We start from the raw sequence: 18,866 nt of genomic DNA, 5'->3' as shown, positions 1-18,866 counted from the left end.
GTTGAAAGAGTTTGTCTTTGACAGGAAGTTGTCTTTTAGAAATCTAAAAATAAAAGCTGACACATCTGTTCACGTGGCTGAAACTTGAGAGAAACCAAACGGTTGAAGTGGGATCGAAACACTCGAAGTCACGTTCACTCAAATATCAGACACACAGCAGCAGCTCGGCGCATGCAGACGTGGTGAAGGCGAGCTGCTGAAGTCCAAACTGAGCATCCGAATGATGAAGAAAGGTGGTCAGTGACTGAACGTGGCACTGGTATCACTCCTGTCAGTGAGAGCAGGAAGCTGAGGCTCACACTCACAGACCTGGCCAGCAGATGGAGAAAGAGTTTGAGTTTTGGTCTGAAACTTTTGATCAGGGCTGTATCTGCAAATCAAAAACCTCAAGACCAGAGAGATCAGGCTGATCCCAAAACGGCGTTCATGAGGGTCGCCGCAGGGTGGAGCGCGCCAGGGCGAGTCCCGCCTACCTGCTGTTTAACTGGTCCCATGTGAAATAACCTAAGATGATAAAAATATGTGAATGAGGAACTTTAATACCTGCATATGGGTTTGGCAAATAACTAGAGAAGATTTTTTAAAATAGTGTTTTAAAAACATTTTTGTTCAAAAATCACTCTGTGTGATGTCAGCAAATTAGGAACGAGTGTTTGTAGCCACCCGTCACTCAGAAGTTCCTCTTTCATAGAAACGCTGCTGCCGCCGCTGAGACGTCTGCAGAGATGCTGCTCTGCCTGCTCCTGTGTGTCCACGTCTGTCACAGCGCTGCAGGTAAGAACGCCTCCGTCAGCATGTTCTCACGATTACAGCTGCAACAACGTAACACTGTTTCCTCTGGTTATCTAAGGAAGATAAAGGCTGTTATGTTATGAGACGATTATATGAAGCAGAACAAAAGGACAGAAACTGGAGTCGGTGTTAAGAGAATGAATATGAAAGTGTAGGCGCTGCTTCTGGAGCCGTTTGAGCCACGTGCAGGTTTTATTTGCCGTTCGTGTGTCTCCTCTCCGTGGGGCTCGCTGTGTTTCTAACCATGAGTCCGTCTGACTGAGAAACTGAGCCTAAACACACACACATAACCACGCTTACAGCCCTGCCCTGAACCCTCGCCCGCCTCCTGCGACTCAAACGAGACCAAAACTTCCAAAATAAACTTCATGTTTTATTCACACAGACCATAAACTCATCAGGGAGGTGTTGACTAAGCTCGAGCCGGGGGCAGCAGATCGCCCCCGGCTGGCAGTACTAAGAATGCAGGTTTAAAAGGCTTCAGCATCCAGGCTGTAACATCTGATGAAGTGGTTCTAATTTTAAAAAGAAAAGAAACATAACTCCAGCAGGGCAGGAGTCTGAGGAGAGGAGCCAATGGAGTCAGTCCTGTGGGGCTCCGCCCATGGCCCAACTGTAGGTGGCTGGGAGATAGCAGCTAGATACAGCTGGGCAGTGGAACCAAGTTCCTGCAGTCGCCCTGGGCACGAGGCGGGGGCTGGTGTTCCTGTATCCCCTCAGTCCATGAGAGAGTTGCTTCCCTGCAGCTCTGGGTCAGGGTCCTGACTGCTACATGCCAAATGCAGTTCAGATTACCTACGTGGAGTCACCTGGTGGGGTGGGACTCCATCGTTCGGCTGGGAGACGTCAACACTCAGGTGGGCATTGACATAGTTGGGAGGGGCCTGTGTTCTGTTTCTGGACTTACATGCAAATCACAGTTTGTCCATAATGACCATAACGATGTCCACAGGCACTGGGAGGCCGGGGACACCTCCACTCCTGGAGGAGCTGCAGCTCACGGTGGTTTTAACCCCAGAACCATAACGACATCATCAAAGAGGCCAGCTTACACCTGCTGACTCTGACTGTGGATCGCTTCACTGGCACAATTCACATAAACTTATTAAAGCAAACTAATCACATCTCATTTCTTATTATATGAGATAAATTCAGGTTGTAGGTTTTACTGTGAGTCTGTGCTGAAAGGGCACCAGAGGACGTCTGCCAGTGGTCCTTTAATACACCTGATATATGCGTGACATGCACGACTGCAGCCGTCACAGCAGAGTCACGGAGACTGAACTAAACGAGAAATCAAACAAGCATTCAGAATTTTTATTATCAGGTCAACAAGTCCAGAAAACTCAAGTCTGTCGCCTTCAGGAGCAAAATGAATAAAATGCAAATATTAGTAAAGTAAAGACATTGATTTTAAACCACATCGCAGAGCCGTCCATCAGGTTCGTACGCAGCTCTGAAGGCTGCTTCCTGTCAGAGAGCAGTTTGTTGGTTCCTCAGGCTCCTGAATCTCTTTATCTGAAATAAAGCATAACATGAAACAACAGACTAAAGATAGACAAAGGGGAAATGTCCTTTAAATGTTTAAAAGATGAAAATAACTGGAGGGAAGGAAGGCCGGTCAGCGTGGCGTGAGTCAGGAAGCATCTGATACAGATTCAGACATGTGACATCATCATTTCTGCTTTTTCCTTGGCAGGAATCCCCACTGTCAGCACACGGCAGCACACGGACGCTGTGCTCACCTGTCCTCATGCTCAGGGAGATGTAACCTGGAGCCGAGCTAAAAGAGGCACCCGGGTGACTCTTCTCACCGTCCGTAACGGTCACGTGAACAGCAGTTCGAAGCGCTTCGGTTCCCGTAACAACAACGAGCTGCTTATCAGGAATGTGGTAGAGTCTGATACTTCGATGTATCTGTGCAATGAGAGGAAGACCGCCTATCTGAATGTGACCACAGACCCCAGCGTGGTGGATCGAACAGTCACCGGGAGAAAGGACGACCCTGACCGGAAGGTGACGGCTGCAGGTGCTGACACAGCGCCCCCCTCAGACTTGTGGAAAGTTCCTGTTGGCGTGCTGGCAGGAGCTGCACTGGTGCTGTTGTCCATGTTGACTCTGAGACTGTGGAAAGCCCAGAAAGCAGCGAGGGACACGAGGGCGGTGCTGAGCGAGGTGGTTTACGAGGAGATCGGACACGCCGACGTGGAGCCCGGCCCAGCCTCTGAGTCCAAGGTGGAAACCCCTTACTGCTGCTCCGACGTCGGCAACCAGTCAAACACCTCCACAGCACCGACTGCTCCTCTGTACAGCAACCAGTGCAGGCCCCAACCTGAAGGACACGCCTCCGACACCTGCGTGTATCACCTTACCCAGAATCCTCTGCAGATAGAAAGCAGCTGCCGGAGCTCCTCCTGACTCCTTTAAACCAGTTATCATGGGTGAGGGGCGGGTCTGACTGAGACTCCTCCCCCGCATCCTGCTCCTCCCTTACTATCGAAGGACCATCACCTCCAAAAATTAACTTTCATTTAGTCAGACCTGAAGGCAGTGACTGAGACCATGAACCAATCAGGAAGCAGTTTACCGAGATCAGCGCTTTCCTCAGCAACTTCTATCCAATCAGAACACAGGAGCCCCTCCCACATGCCCTGGAAAGACCATTTCCATCTTTTAGATACAGTCTAATTATTTTCACGTTGCTGAATCAGTTTACGTACAAAATGTCTTAAAATATGACGAACAGGCTGCAGCAGCAGATGCAGATCTTTAATATTATGTGTAAATTTATAAAAGTGATCTTTGAATAAATGATGTCAGTTTATTTCAGAATCACCGTTCTTTGGAAAGCAAAATAATAATAATAATAATAATAATAATAATAATAAACTAAACCAGCAAGAAATATTCATGCTTTAAAAGCTTGCAAGTTTTTTCTGCTTACAAATGATTCAAATAAAAATTTGTTCTCAAATTTTCTCTCAGAGGCCTAATGACCAAAGAGCATCAGTTTAAGACTTTAAATATAAATTATAAGAGAAAACTGTACAAGGCACAACACACACACACACACGTGGGTTATTCATGTCTTGTGGGGGCATCTAATTGACACAAAGGTCTCCCTAACCATCTACAATGAATGCCTAACCCTCACGCTAAAACCACATTTTTAGTCTCAAAATTGGGGCTGTTGGTCCCCACGAGTATAGTAAACCTCGAATTTTTGGTCCCCACGAAGATGTTAATACCCGCACACACACACACACACACACACACACACACACACACACACACACGTAATACAGTCCTGCGTTGCCATGACAGCGTCTTTTGTTGATAGTGGAGCTGAGGCTCAGATAGCTAACAGCTAACGTGTTTAACTCCAGCCGCAGTTTTCTGTCAGTATAATTAAAGTTTCCGGATCCCTGTGAGTCTGCGCAGTGCGGTACGATGGTGAGTAAAGTTTTACTTTAACCGGTGTTTTTTTCAGTCATGTTGTTGTTAGCATGTTAGCTTAGCCCTAGCCTGTTATCCCGATGAGCGGAACGTCACGCGCCTCTTACCCTTCCGTCCTCAGCCGCCGAAGGCTAAAAGCAAGAAGAAGGGCGGGAACGTGAAGTCTTCCACGGTGGTGGACGGTCTGTCCACGGAGGACATGTCCAAGGATCAGGTCAGAGCTGCTAACGGTGCTAACGTTAGCCTCTCACAGTGTGTGGAGGTGTGAGGGGGTCCATCAGGGGGTCCGCGGCCCGGCCCGGCCCGGCCCCACAGTCCAACACGTAAAAGGCCCGATTATGATCGTAAAGTAACAAGTACACTGTCCACTTCATTAGGTACACCTGTAACCTCAGCCTGAGAAAATAGATTTACCTGCAACACCACAATCAGATGAAGTTTGAGGCTCTGTGTATTTCCTGCAAACGGCAGTTTTAAGCGGTACGTTTCAGTGACCTGAGCGTGTCTGACCTCCAGCTGGAGGACCACATCATCCACCTCCGGGAGGAGCTGGACCGCGAGCAAGAGGAGAAAAGCTACTTCCAGCTGGAGAGAGACAAGATCCAGGCCTTCTGGGAGATCTCCAAGAGGAACCTGGACAAGACGAAGGCCGAGCTGAGGAACAGGAGCCGGGAGAGAGATGAGGCTGAGGAGCGCCACCGAGTCGAGATCGAAGTGAGCTGCGCACGCGATCCTGGAGGTTTATTGTACCCTAATCCTGACTTTATCTCAACTTAATCTTAGTCCTGACCCGTCCTTGGTCACTGTCCAGGTCTATAAGCGGAAGCTGAAGCACGTCCTGTCTGAGCAGCACAACGCCATCACTGAGCTGAAGATGGAGGCCGTCTCTGCGTCCTCGCTGGTCGAGAAGAAGCACGTGCAGTCTGAGATCGCGCTCCACAGAAACGTTCAGGGTCTGCAGGCGGAGCTCACGGAGAAGAAGTTCCACATCGAGAGCCACATCAAAGCGCTGCAGCTGGTGAGTCGCTGCCCGTAAATCGATTTAACACTTGATTTTTACACCTGGACACCTCGGTGATGTCACTTCCTCCTTGACAGAAACATCAGACGGAGCTGATGGAGCTCACCAACCACTACGAGCACAGGATCAGAGGTAAGAACACCTGTGAGCTCGGCGCCGATCAGGTGGCCTTTCAGCCCTGGGACACCGACCTCCTCCTTCCTTTCCCCCACGTGTACTAGTTCCTTCCTATTCTTTTCCCACTCCTTCCTCTCCATTCATCTTCCTTCATAACCTCTGCTGCTGTTTCCCTCCCTGCGCAGACATCGAGGTGAAGTATCATAAGAAGATGCAGATGATGATCCAGGAGGAGAAGAAGAAGCGTCAGGTGGCGGTTGCCGAGCTCGACGAGAGGATGAAGAGTCGAGAGGCGGCTCTGATTGAGGAGCACGACCGAGCTCTGCGGAGAGTCGAGGAGCATTTCACGTCCACTCGGGAGAGACTGCTGACAGACCAGAGGACGCTCAAGGTGAGACCCGTGAGCCGGGACGGAGACTTCAAGGCTGTGACTCAGGAGGCGTGCGGTGGGTGGAGCACAGGGACACAGATTCAAGGTTTTTACACATAAAATAATATTTGGAAACTTTCATTTTCACAGACTTTGTGTTTGTTTGCAGTCCTCCAGCTTCAAAAGGTCAAAGGTAACACAGTTGGACATGAAATAGCATTTTTACACAAGATCTGATGGAGAGTTCAAAGAGTTCACGGCTGCCTGCAGGGTTAGGGTACCGAAGAAGAGCTTAGAGTTCTTCGAGAACGATCTGCTTCGTGCGACCTGTTGGGCCGCTCACATTTCAGCAGATCGGGCAGGAATGAGGATCTCGTTTCTGAGATGTTTGACCAGAACATCTTCACAGATCTGAAACTTCTGTCCAAGCTGTCTCATTGTGACTCACTTCCTGCTGTGGATACGAGTTACATAGCAGATCTTTTTAGAGCAAGTTCTTTATGAGGTAAAATATCTTCTATGTGTTTGCTGCAGAAACTGAAATTAAAGGAAACTTGCTGTTAAATTCTGGATCCTACATTTCCCAGAATGCTGCTTTTTGTTTGGGGCTCACTGCTCGATAAAGCTGAGACCTGCCAGCGGTGTGGCCGTCTGTCTTCACGCTGCGTTTCCTGTGTTTGGTAGGAGGAGCTCACGGAGGCGCAGAAGCAGCAGGCTCGGGTGTCCCGAGAGTTCTCCAAGGCTCAGGAGGAGAACAGAAGCCTGAAGGAGGCTCTGCCGGAGGCCCAGCGGGATCTGGCTGAGCTGCGCCGCCGGCTGGAGGAGCACAACCGCTGCAAGGCCCAGATGCTGGTGCGTTGCTAAAAGCTCCACCTCCCCCCACCATGGCGTTGATAGGCCCCGCCCCTGCTCCTGAGGCTGCTAGTATTACTAGAATGGTGATGCAGAGCATTTTTCCTGTTAATAACTTTATAGATTGCGGCTCATTGGGAGAAAGCACCATCAGGTCACATGGTCGCCGGGAAGCTCGCCCTTATCAGAGCAGAACCTGGACAACAAAACATTTCTGCTCATGGCTGATGTCATTCAGAGGGAGACCCGCGACATCAATTCTGTCTTTAATGGAGATCATGTGACCACAGCTTCCAGTCACAGCTCAGAATAATCCTTCTTTATCTCATCCTCTGAAACAAGCTCCTCCCACTTTCAACTGACATTTAATATGGACGACCGGCATCAGTGTATTACAATAATAATAACTATTATTATTATTATTATAAACATAAATGAGGTCAATATTAAACTAAGCCAGTGCAGAAAACAGATTCATGACCAAACAGGTGACTCAGGAACATGAAAGCTGAGCGGCAGCTTTACGCACCTGGAGGCTTCTCCTCATAAATCATCGGTTGTTTGGATCAGCAATCTCGTTTAAATATGTCACACTGCAGACAAACGATGTTTGAGAGGGGAAATTAAGTTTATAGGATTCACAGAAAGTGTGCAACAGTTAATCTAAATTAGGCAGGTGCAGAAATTTGGGCACCAGAAAAATGACATCAGTATTTAGTAGATCCGCCCTTGGCAGCATTAACAGCCTCTAAAGGCTTCCTGTAGCTTCCAGTGAGAGTCTGGATTCTGGTTGAAGGTATTCTGAACCTTCGTTGACTGGAATCCATGCCACCCTCAACTTTAATGAGACTCCCAGTACCGGCACTGGGCCCATGGCCCCACAGCATGATGGGACCACCACCAAATTGTACTGTGGGTAGTGTTTCTCTTGGCCTGCTGGGTTCTGTTTCCACCATGCACGCCGCCTCCTGTTGTGTCCAGAGAGCTCAGTTTTAGTTTCATGAGTCACAGCAGTTTATTCCAAATTGCAGCTGGCTTTCCAGTCGTGCTGTAGCATACCTCAGGCTTCTTCTGCATACTCTCTCATACAGCATCTCTTTGTGCACAGTGACACCATCTGCAGCCAGAAGGTATCCTTCCCCTAAACCATGATGTTGAACAGTCTTTGTTTCCAGTTGTTTGAGGCTCCCATGTTGCCACTGAGAACCTGTTCCTGTTCTGTTGGATTCACCTGCATGTAGGTCAAGTGTGGCTGAGCTCACCAAACAAATTCTCTGTTCCAATAAAATGGTAATAAAATGGTAAATGGCCTGTATTTGTATAGCGCTTTACTCGTCCCTAAGGACCCCAAAGCGCTTTTAAACTACATCCAGTCATCCACCCATTCACACACTGGTGATGGCAGCTACATTGTAGCCACAGCCACCCTGGGGCGCACTGACAGAGGCGAGGCTGCCGGACACTGGCGCCACCGGGCCCTCTGACCACCACCAGTAGGCAACGGGTGAAGTGTCTTGCCCAAGGACACAACGACCGAGACTGTCCAAGCCGGGGCTCAAACCGGCAACCTTCTGATTACAAGGCGAAAGGTATCGAATCAATAAAACGACAAAGGTGCCTAAATTTCTGCACCTGCCTAACTTAGAGTAACTGTTGCTCACTTTGTGTAAACTTTATTTCACCTCTCAAACATCATCACGTTCGTCTGCTGTGTGACAGATTTAAATGAAATTGCTGCTCCAAGCAACAGATGATGTATGAAGAAAGATCATGAAAATGATCAGAGGTGCCCGAACCTTTGCACACCACTGTAAGTAACTGATGATGTCATCGCTGACAGGAGAGCCGGGCTCAGATGAAGGTCGTGGAGAGGGAGCTGAGAGATCTGACACTGGAGCACGATCTGCTGCTGCAGGCCTCTGAGAAGGTAACCCGCCCCCATCATCTCCTCTCCTGCCTCCATCCATGATGTTGACGGTTGTGACCATGTTGGCGTCCCGCAGGTGCAGCAGGAGCGCGACGAGCTGCTGAAGAAGCAGAGGGACGCCATCATGGACGTGCAGCAGAGGAGCGAGCTGAAGGCGGTGATGTTGGAGAGGAAGCTGGCAGCGCTCACTGAAACCTTGGAGAAGAAGGAGGCTCAGCTGTGCGCCGCGCTCTCGGCCTCCAGCGCCGATCCGACGGCAGCAGGCAGCGCCGCCAGCAGGCTGGAGGTAAAGATGGCGCTCGCACGTTTACAGGAAGCCAATCGTTAACACGAAGATGTGCAGATAAACGTCTCCACATCCAATTAGATCCGAGCGCTCACATGTCTGACCTTTGTAGGCCATCGTGGAGCAGAAGCACAACACCATCGCGGCCTTAAAGGAGGACCTGGCTCAGCAGCGTAAGGTGAGCGGTGGTGGGCGGGGCACAGCTCACCTGTCAGCAGCTCAGGTGGTGACTGACTGAGCGTTTCTGTGCAGGGGTACGACGAGCAGAGGGAGGGGCTGAAGACTTGAACCTGCGCAGCAGATCCTGGAGGGACCGGCCGCCACGAACTTGCCGCCACGGATTTGAAAAGAAGTTAAACTCTTTCAAAATAAAACGCATTTCCTTCTGAAGATGTGACTGAATCGTTCCACGAAGCTTCTCCAATAATGTGGAAAGAAAACTTGATCCTTTTGACTGAATATTTCTGCTGTTATTGTTTACAGACCTCACTGCTGCTGCTGATCTACCAAAACAAACTAAATAAAACTTCTTTTGGTTGGACTTTGAATTTTTATTGGTCTGCACTGAAAGGTTTTGGTTCTTTTCCCTTAAAGACAAACAGCAGGGATTCACTCCGACACGAGGGCGGAGCGCGAGGGCGGAGCACGATCGCTGCACGCTTAGCATGAAAGGGATTAATGTGCAGCTGTGAAACACGAGACCGGCAACAAGGAAAAGAGAAACAACAGGATCCACATGTCAGCTTTTATTTAAATACATGGTCAATGTAGAAAAGTCAGTTATTAGAAACGTCACTGTTTCTGCTTCACTGAACATCAAACCTGGAGCTCCGCCTTCTTAATTGGTCTGTTACTACGGTAACCTCACAGCAGCTAAAAACACCCCAACATCACGAACACGTCCAGAGGCTACAGCTGCCTGTGTCACCATCCACCTGTCAGTCAGAGGCCACGCCCCTAATCATGAAAACTTTTAATACAATTTAAACGTCCTCGGCTGTTACGGAGGAGGAAACAGTCCAGAGAGCAACCAGTTTGTGCATCAGGCTGTGAAACTGTGTGATTCACTTCTTATTTTAAGCCCAGAAGTTAAAGTTTTAAAGTTTTTCCCAGTGATTCTGTAAAAGGAGTTTTTTTATTTTATTTTTTTGCTGTGGAGCTGAAGGTTTTCACTCTTCTCGTTAATCGTGGTCACAGTTTCTGATGATGAACTCCGTGTGCACTAAGCTCAGGCTGCTTGAAACAGTTTTTTCTGGATAAAGTCACTGAGCTGGCTTGAAGTGGGTGGAGCTAAAGCAGACAGAGGCTGAACTGAGATAAAGGGTTTGAGAAGCTTTGGGGCTTCGACTCGGAGTTCGATCTGTCTGAGAGCAGCACTCACAGCCCAAACCGTGATCTAGGTAACGTTCTGGGCGTCTCTCGTCATTCTTCCGACTCAATGAGTTAAACTGCAGGAATGTCTTAAAGACATAAAGACCTGGATGGCCGCTAACTTTCTGCTTCTTAATTCAGATCAAACTGAGGTTATTGTACTCGGCCCTGAAAAGCCTAGAAATATGGTATCTAACCAGATTCTTACTCTGGATGGCATTACCTTGGCCTCCAGTAACGCTGTGAGGAACCTTGGAGTCATGTTTGACCAGGACATGTCCTTCAATGCACATATTAAACAAATATGTAAGACTGCGTTCTTCCATTTGTGCAACATCTCTAAAGTTAGAAATATCCTGTCTCAGAGTGACGCTGAAAAACTAGTTCATGCATTTATTACTTTCAGGCTGGACGACTGTAATTCATTATTATCAGGAAGTCCTAAAAACTCCCTGAAAAGCCTTCAGCTAATCCAAAATGCTGCAGCAAGAGTCCTGACAGGGACTAGAAAGAGAGCAGATTTCTCCTGTTTTGGCTTCCCTTCACTGGATTAAATAATCAGGCCCCATCTTATCTTAATGACCTTGTAGTACCATATCACCCTATTAGAGCACTTCGCTCTCGCTCTGCAGGCCTACTTGTTGTTCCTAGAGTATTTAAAAGTAGAATGGGAGGCAGAGCCTTCAGTTTTCAGGCCCCTCTTCTGTGGAACCAGCTTCCAGTTTGGATTCAGGAGACAGACACTATCTCTACTTTCAAGATTAGGCTTCAAACTTTCCTTTTTGCTAAAGCATATAGTTAGGGCTGGACCAGGTGACCCTGCATCCTCCCTCAGGCTACGTTCACACTGCAGGTCTTGATGCTCAATTCCGATTTTTTGATCAAATCAGATTTTTTTGTCTGCTCATTCACACAAACGCGCTCTAGTGTGAACGCTCAAAGCGGCCGCATGCGCAAAAGAAGACGTCCCACACAACGCGCTCTGTTTAGACCCAGACCAACAGCATTGTTTGACAGATGGCCGTTAATATAAAGACTTCGAACTTTACGTTTCCCAGTTTTTGCTTTAAGTTATTTTGTTATTTACATAATAATGTAAATAACCTAATAATGATCCTTGTTGCTGTTTTAGAGGAGCGGAGCTTCTAGCTGCAGATTTCTGTCACAATCTGCAGATTATACAGTACAAATAAAATGTTCACGTTTCTCCAACGCTGTCTTCCCAGCAGTTTCACGGGATGGACAGGAAGCATTCACGATGTCTTCTTCGGCACTGATAATTGGTGTCTGTCTTGTGTCAGTGACTAAAACATCGGATATGTTTCAGATTCAGGACCACATACGAAAGTGACCCAGGTCGGACCTGAAAATATCGGATTTGTGCCGTTCACACTGTCACACCATGATCGGATATGAGTCGCATAGGGTCAGAAAAGTCGGATTTGATGCGCTTTCGCCTGCAGTGTGAACGTAGCTTTAGTGATGCTGCAACAGGTGTAGGCTGCTGGGGGATTCCCATGATGCACTGGGTGTTTCTTCTTCACTCACTATGTGTTAACAGACCTCTCTGCATCCACAGCATGTCTTTATCCTGTCTTCCTTCTCTCACCCCAACCAATCACAGCAGATGGCCCCGCCCCTCCCTGAGCCTGGCTCTGCCGGAGGTTTCTTCCTGTTAAAAGGGAGTTTTTCCTTCCCACTGTCGCCAAAGTGCTGCTCATAGGGGTCATATGACTGTTGGGTTTTTCTCTGTATGTGTTATTGTAGGGTCGACCTTACAGTATAAAGTGCTTTGAGGCGACTGTGTGATTTGGCGCTGTGTAAATAAAGCTGAACTGAATTATACATAATGTAGACGCTCACAGTAACTGTCCAGGTTCAGTGTGGCTGCTGTTAACCGAGGTGTGATCGTTCACCTGTTGTGTCGTGACAGCGCGGCGCTCAGCGATACAGAGATCCACCTCCTGATGATCGCAGTGACAAACAGAGGAGGAGCTCTTCTGAAACGAGTGAAGGTTTAATGAAGTGATTCTAAAAACGCTCAGACCCACTGAGCGCGAGCAGCTGAGCGCGTTACATACAGACCACGGATCGTGCAGAGTCCCACCTGCCTCTGGACAAACACTCGTGCTGAGCAGCAACTGATTGGCCGAGTCTGACGACAGCAGGGAGCCGGAGAGGAAAAGCTGACCTGCACGTTTTCCCTGCTCCTGACCCGCTGAGGCGCCGGGAAAAAGGCACCGAGCAGTTCTGTTTATGTTTTGGTTTGTCAGAGGTTTCCGCCGCCCTCTGATGCGGCGCGGCGGTCAGCCGGTGCCGTGGCTACTGTACTCGAAGACGCCTTTCTTGAAGAACGAGGAGAAGTCGCAGACGTCTCGTTTGGACAGATGGAAAAGGCCGTCTTCATCCGCTCGGAGGGGCGAGCTGGAGGACGACAGCATCACTCGGAACAAGTTCCTCAGATAACGCTGCAGTGAACCACAGAAGAAGAAAGTCGGCTGTGTTAGTGAGCCAAAACATTAAGAACACTCACAGGTTAAGTGCAGCTGGCCCTTATCAGACGTCCTCATCATCCTCCTCACCATCATCAGTGCTCTTTGACTCCCTCTCTGTCCTCTGAGAATACCTGCCTACAGCCCACCCCCACACGGACCACAGCCAATCAGCTCAGACTCAAAAACGTTACGTTTGAAGTCTTCGAGTGAAAAATTCATACAAAATAAAGCACACGCGTCCTGGTCACCTCTCGTTCAGATTACTGTAACGCTGTTCTCCCAGAAATCTCCTTAATCAGCCCCAAATGTTCCTCCACGTACCTCCAGGTGATTCCGCCGCTCGGCGACCATTCGCTCGTCCCGGTTTCCAAACAGCTTCTTTGGCGGGAAATCGAGAGCGGCGAGCTGAAACAGACAGAGTTCAGAGACGATCACCTGGCGCCAGAACACTGAGTATAAAGGTATAAGCTAGCCTCTTCATCAGGACGTCTCTGTGACCAATCTGTAAGGCTGAACCTGGACTGAGACCAGGTGAGCTCAGGTGACTGTGGAGCACCGTTTGGTCTTTCAGGTGTGCTTCTGCTGCTGCACCAGTCCCTCACCACAAAGACTCAAACCAGCAACTTTCAGATGATCCTTTAATGATCTGTGTTTCAGTATTAAGTTACGAGCCAGATGCGTCATCAGTGTCCTGTGGGCTACGCTGTAGAGCTGAAGGTTTTCACTCTTCTCGTTAATCGTGGTCACAGTTTCTGATGATGAACTCAGTGTGCACCAAGCTCAGGCTGCTTGAAACACAGTGTTTTTCTACTCTGGGATCTGGATAAAGTCACTGAGAGCTGGCTTGAAGTGGGTGGAGCTAAAGCAGACAGAGGCTGAACTGAGATAAAGGGTTTGAGAAGCTTTGGGGCTTCGACTCGGAGTTCGATCTGTCTGAGAGCAGCACTCACAGCCCAAACCGTGATCTAGGTAACGTTCTGGGCGTCTCTCGTCATTCTTCCGACTCAAACACAGAAACGTTTTTCTGCTGCTTTGATCTGTAAACTGTTCTAAAAGCTGGTGACGTGTCTCACCTCTGGATATTTTAACTTCAGGCTCTTGTGCATTTCCCGGAAGCGGCTGTAGCGTCTGAACACCGTCCACGTCTCGTCCATCACAGTGATCTGACCAAAGAGAAGCACATGAACATCGAGATGATGGACACCAAATCTGAGCTCGCTGATCTACTCAGCCATTCTACAAGAATGACACATCTGGATACCAGTGGAGATGGACCACCAGTTTACTTGACTTATTGGTGACGAGTCAGAAAGTGCACGAGTCTGTCATTTCACCACTTTAAGTGAAGGCGAGCAACAGATCCAAGCGGGCGTGGCCTGAGAGAAGCTCTGCTCAACTTCGAGGTGAGCGACTGAAGCAACTACCAATGAGAGTGCAGGACACTGTAAATACGTTAGAGGGTTACCAAGGCAACCAGACCCTGGAACCTCTAAAAGCAAGGAGTGAATCGCTTCCAGCGTGGAGGCAACTTTAGTGACGGCGGTGGCTCCCGTGTCGACTTTGGCCCGTGGCGATGGTGCTGTGCAGACTGCGATCAAACGACGGTTTCATGTAAACAGCTGAGCTTTTAATCAGAAATGTAGTTATTAACAAACGCGCTACGAGCAACCGTTTACCCCCGTGCATCGTTGCTAACCGCAGTAATTCAAAGAACACGCACAGAGCGTGCAAGTCAAAGATGTAACTCAAATTCTTCTAAAGTTCAAATTTCAGAAAGAAACAAAGTAAGAAATGAAAATTGTGGACTTTGGCAGCGTCTTCGGCGTCACTTTGTTCTTGTATTTGTTTGGTAGCAGACAGAGACACATTATTTACTTCATACTGACGCCAACGCACCACATCTGGACTTCAGACTTGTTGGTTTGAAGGTGTGAGCCCTCCTGTGAATGTTAGAGAGAAGGCAAAAACAAAGTGGATGTGCGACTGAGGCAAATCATATAAAGCGCTTTGAGTGCTCAGAGTAGGAAAGTGCTGATTAAGAACCCGTCAATTTAGCATTTAGTTTCTCATGGCCGTCGCCCAGGTTCCCCCTGTGAGCCCTGCCCCTAACGCCGGTTCACCAGAACACACCTGCCCTGGTCTTTGAAAGTTGTTCTATGAACTCTTGACAATAAACGTTCTGACCTGCTTCATAAACACAGAGTGAGGGTTGCAGGTCGTCACAGCTTCAGGGTTTAAGCAGCCAACCCATGACCCTGACACTGTACATGTGTACCTAATAAAATGCACAAGCAGTGCAGACGCAAGCATGAAATCTCAGTTTTAACATGCATTTAGATAGAATCTGTGATTGGACTCACCTTCACCTCAAACTCAAAGTGCTCGTCCTTCCCCTGCCCGCGGAGAACGTAACGAGGAATGCTAAGTTTAACAGGCTCCTGGAGGCCGCCACAGCTCGTCCCAGGAGGACGAGACACCAAGTGCTGGACAGGAAGTCGTTGAAAAAGAGAAGGAAAAAAGAAGCGGAGGGTAAAAGGCTGACTCGGAAAATTACAATCAGGAAATTGTTCATTTACAAACCCGTTATAGCCAAAAACCTCCAAACAAATCAGAAATCAAACCAAAACTTTATTACTCGGTCAGCATCCCAACATCATGTCTCTGCAAAGAAATTACACATGAAGTAATATGAACATGGAAGCCACTCCTCTACAGTCTACATGGTGCATGTACACTGACCACAAACAAATCATTCGACGAATAAACAGCTACATTTCTGTATCATCAAAGTTAAAAAGTTTACAATTTTATTAAAAAAATAGAAAAATACTTCAAGATGACGCACCTTTTAAGGTCCAATTTATTAATTAGAATTCATGTAACATCTTAAAATAAATAAGGTGTCTGATTGTGGACAAACACGAGATAGGCACACTGTGTCCAGGTAATGCTGGGCTTCAGGTGCACAGGTGATTAATCAGAGTCTGAGCTTCAGAGGAGCAGCCAAAGCATAATTTCCAGGATTCACACGGACCTCGATCAGAAGGAAGGTCGGCCGCGCCACGTCTGAACTGCACCTCTCTCTTCACGGTTTGCGATTTGGGCTTCATACAAACAAAGTCTACCACCACGCAGGTGTCGGTCTTCTTCACGAGCAGGCACCTGATGTCAGAACGCTTGCGGAGTTTGACTCCTTGAAACTGTGGGTGGGTGGGGACCAGACTGGATCCCCGCGGCACTGGATGAAAGACGCCATCCTCTCGGAGAAGAGCTACGTGGGTGTCCGTCAGGAGGAACTGGGAGATGGTGTCCCCGTGCACACAGGTAGAGTTCTTGACTTTGACGCTGGTGTAGAGCAGGGGACGGACATTAGCAAGCGAAGGTTTGCCGGGACCATCCATGTTCCCATGGATGATGTAGAGCAAGTCGGCGAGGACGCGCTTAAATCTGGAAGTGATGTGAAGCCCGCTGTCAAGCATGACGTCAGGAACTCTTGAAGTCCAATCCAGAGAGATTACCATTAGGTCGGCAGAGAGCAACGGCTGACGTTCGGTCTCTTCAGGGATCTTCTCAGGAAAGAGAGCATTCAGCAGAGCCCTGCAGAAGTCCTGAGTAAGCTCTTTGCTGTACGTGAAGATAGCTAGGACGGTGTCTTCGGTGCAGCCTGTTAGGCGGATGTGCTGCCCTGCCAGACTTATCTGGACTTCCCGGATTTCTTGGAGTTTAAAGCGGTGAAAAATAGTCAACATGTTTGTAGAATCCGTCCTCGCTGAGAGAATGATTAAGTCAGTCTCTGACAAAAGCAGACAGGCGGGTTTTGGGATGGGTTTCTTACAGTTAGCCGCTCTGAGCCAAAACAGACTCAAAACCTTGCCAAAATTCTCCCGAGGAGCCAGAGATTCCAGCTCTTCCAGGATCCTCTGGGATGAAAATGTCTGTAGCTCAGACAAAACAGCCGGAAGCTCGACCAGCCTCTGATGAAACACTTCTGGACTGGTAACTCTCGAAGAGGACACGGATCCTTCAGGCCAACCAGAGATGTTCGGGATCGGCGGAGCTCCGCGATTCTGTGGGAGCCTCAGCACACAATCCTTCGACAGATCCACCGAAGTGCCTTTGTGCTCGGCTGCGATTGAAGGATTTGGCTCTTGGTGAAGCCGTGTTTGATGAATCAGCGGCAGCTCTTTGGATATCGTGCTCACGTACTGAGGGAGGACAACCTTCATGTCGCCTGCTTGAACGTTTCGAATGATGTCCCGTGTGCCCTGAAGCTTTCTACCAGCATCTTTACACACCTCGGACAGTTTGTCAGCAAAGTAGCCGAAGACAAAGCTCTTATTGGCTGTCACTTTCTCTGCTTCTGCATCCAGTTCTGGTTTTGTTTGACCAATAAAGGATCCCATCATCTGCTGCTGACTTACTTGTAACCACTGAACCACTGAACTGATGTAACCACTGTTAAAGCTGCGTGACTTTGAGGAATGATCAGTGGGCGGTTTCGTCTCGCCTGCTCTCCCTGAATCACATGTTTGGGATTCAACCTTTTCCTCCGAGTTAGAAAACGAGCGTCCATCGTGAACCTCCTGCTTTTCACCACGATCATCGTCAACACAGCAGGTGGAATCACTTCCATCAGATCTGTTGCTGTGCTGGTCTGGGTGCACTTCTTGCTCAATTTTGTGTTCGGCGTTCAAACAGTTGAGGTCACAAACTGCTCGGCCCACTTCTCCTTTGCTGAGGTCATTGTTTTCAGGAACTTCCACTTTTTCAATGTCTGTAGACTTTTGCGTTTCTTCTCTTTGAATCTGTACGAGACCACGTTCTGGTTCCTCTGACATGTTTTTGTGGACATTAGGACAGACTGCCTCAAACTCCAGGGAATGCTGGAAGCTAGACCCTCTGGCTCTCTGTGTGCACAAGGGGGGGAGTGGAGTCCGTGACTAAGGTGGAGGCTCTAGGAATTATGCTGAAGTTCATAATCCACCCACTGAGAATTACAGTTCCTCCAATCACCAGGTGCACAGGTGGGATGTAAGTGATTTAAATCAATAAGGTGAAAGTTTGTCATGCAAATTAAATTGACAAGTGCACGAAAACTTCTTTCCGAAAGGTTTGAAACTCAAACACAGGCAGAAAAGCATTTGCAAACAGTTCACTTCCAGGGGCAAAGGTCGTCAGCTCATCTCAGCTTTGACTAAAATCATCTGCAAATACTGTTTTACCCAAGTTTGCACAGTTTGAAAGGAAAGACGTTTGGATACTCTGATCATTTCTGCTTCCCATGCTTTGGTTGACCATCATAAAGCAGAGAGTGAGCTTTCCGTTCTCCCAAAAATACAAAGATAAACCAGCTGCAGGGTTTCCCTATGATGTTTAAGCTGAAACTGGTTTAACTGGTACCAACTCCTACTCTAGGATTACATGCACAACGCAGTCTTCTAAAAAAACGTTCAGCCAGCAAAGCTAGCTGACACGAAGCTAAAGTGGCCAGCAGGGGGCGACTCATCTAGCTGGAAGCTTCTCCTACACTTGTACAGTTTTATCGTCTCAGTTTCTGGTTTCAGGAGGTTCGTTTTAGACGCTGAGAATCAGTCAGGGCTGATTCTGGGCGGGTCTAAACTGTGACGGACAGCTGTGAACCTACGAGCTCGGTCATCACATCTGGTTTCAAAAGACCAAGATGGAAACAGCAAGAATGCTCCGTCTGAGGCTCAAAAATAAATACGTTCATTGATTCATTTAAAAAACTAACTGAGGTGGTCTACGTCCATCTTTTATATAGTGAGTATGAACAGAACTACAGGTGAGCATCTGAAGTGTCAAACTGTATTGACATGAAGCCTGCTTCGCGTTAAAGTGAAAGGATCTTCCAGGGAACACCGACCTCTGAGGACACGCCCAGTTTTGGCGACACCGTGTGATCTTCTATATTTCACTAAGCCAAGCTGGCGACGACAGGGTTAAAAAAGATAAACACTAATCCCTCGAACCCTCAGCTGAACCTCTGGGTTAAACGCTGCAGCTGGAACATTCGGAGCTTCTCTGTTTGTCATCGAACATTTAAAGAGAAAGCCCATTCTCTGTCTCCTTTCAAATTAAAAGCATATTTATCACCTCAGGATAGTCTGATTAAATTAAGGGCATGCATGAGGCACATCTGGAATACGATGCAGAGATAA

General features: G+C 48.2%; 3 protein-coding genes across 10 annotated transcripts in view; 2 read left to right on the top strand and 1 right to left on the bottom strand.

The window, feature by feature from the left end:
* Positions 1 to 121: 121 nt before the first annotated feature.
* Positions 122 to 3,859, top strand: LOC146668924 (uncharacterized). Its single transcript, XM_085408237.1, has 2 exons — positions 122 to 774; positions 2,492 to 3,859. The coding sequence occupies exons 1-2, from the start codon at positions 726 to 728 to the stop codon at positions 3,208 to 3,210; spliced, it is 768 nt and encodes a 255-aa protein (XP_085264363.1). The 5' UTR covers positions 122 to 725; the 3' UTR covers positions 3,211 to 3,859.
* Positions 3,860 to 4,062: 203 nt separating this feature from the next.
* On the top strand, positions 4,063 to 9,332 carry LOC146668923 (dynein regulatory complex subunit 4-like). 2 transcript variants are annotated; one of them, XM_085408213.1, is made up of 11 exons: positions 4,067 to 4,245; positions 4,370 to 4,462; positions 4,765 to 4,962; positions 5,060 to 5,266; positions 5,347 to 5,401; positions 5,572 to 5,777; positions 6,441 to 6,608; positions 8,449 to 8,535; positions 8,612 to 8,821; positions 8,934 to 8,999; positions 9,074 to 9,331. In XM_085408213.1, the coding sequence occupies exons 1-11, from the start codon at positions 4,243 to 4,245 to the stop codon at positions 9,107 to 9,109; spliced, it is 1,329 nt and encodes a 442-aa protein (XP_085264339.1). In that variant the 5' UTR covers positions 4,067 to 4,242; the 3' UTR covers positions 9,110 to 9,331. The 2 variants fall into 2 exon arrangements, with proteins under 2 accessions (XP_085264340.1, XP_085264339.1); XM_085408214.1 differs by lacking the exon at positions 4,370 to 4,462 and having other exon boundaries at positions 4,063 to 4,245; positions 9,074 to 9,332.
* A 127-nt stretch (positions 9,333 to 9,459) lies between these two features.
* kif16ba (kinesin family member 16Ba) overlaps positions 9,460 to 18,866 on the bottom strand; it is a 23,301-nt gene continuing 13,894 nt past the window's right edge. For 3 of the 7 annotated variants that reach the window (XM_085408153.1, XM_085408154.1, XM_085408156.1), the window contains 4 exons: positions 15,048 to 15,170; positions 13,761 to 13,850; positions 13,009 to 13,092; positions 9,460 to 12,660 (listed from right to left, as the gene is read on the bottom strand). In XM_085408153.1, coding sequence (XP_085264279.1) covers positions 12,499 to 12,660; positions 13,009 to 13,092; positions 13,761 to 13,850; positions 15,048 to 15,170 — 459 coding nt within the window. In that variant the 3' untranslated portion in view covers positions 9,460 to 12,498. The other 4 variants (XM_085408150.1, XM_085408152.1, XM_085408151.1 and 1 more) reach the window with 2 other exon arrangements.

Source organism: Rhamphochromis longiceps, linkage group LG6 (assembly GCF_057381845.1).
Source record: "Rhamphochromis longiceps isolate RC_006_pf linkage group LG6, R_longiceps_female_GT1.1, whole genome shotgun sequence".
In the NCBI taxonomy this organism is placed as follows: domain Eukaryota; kingdom Metazoa; phylum Chordata; class Actinopteri; order Cichliformes; family Cichlidae; genus Rhamphochromis; species Rhamphochromis longiceps.
Note: the sequence above shows the minus strand (reverse complement) of the source record. Positions and strands in the feature narration are given on the sequence as shown.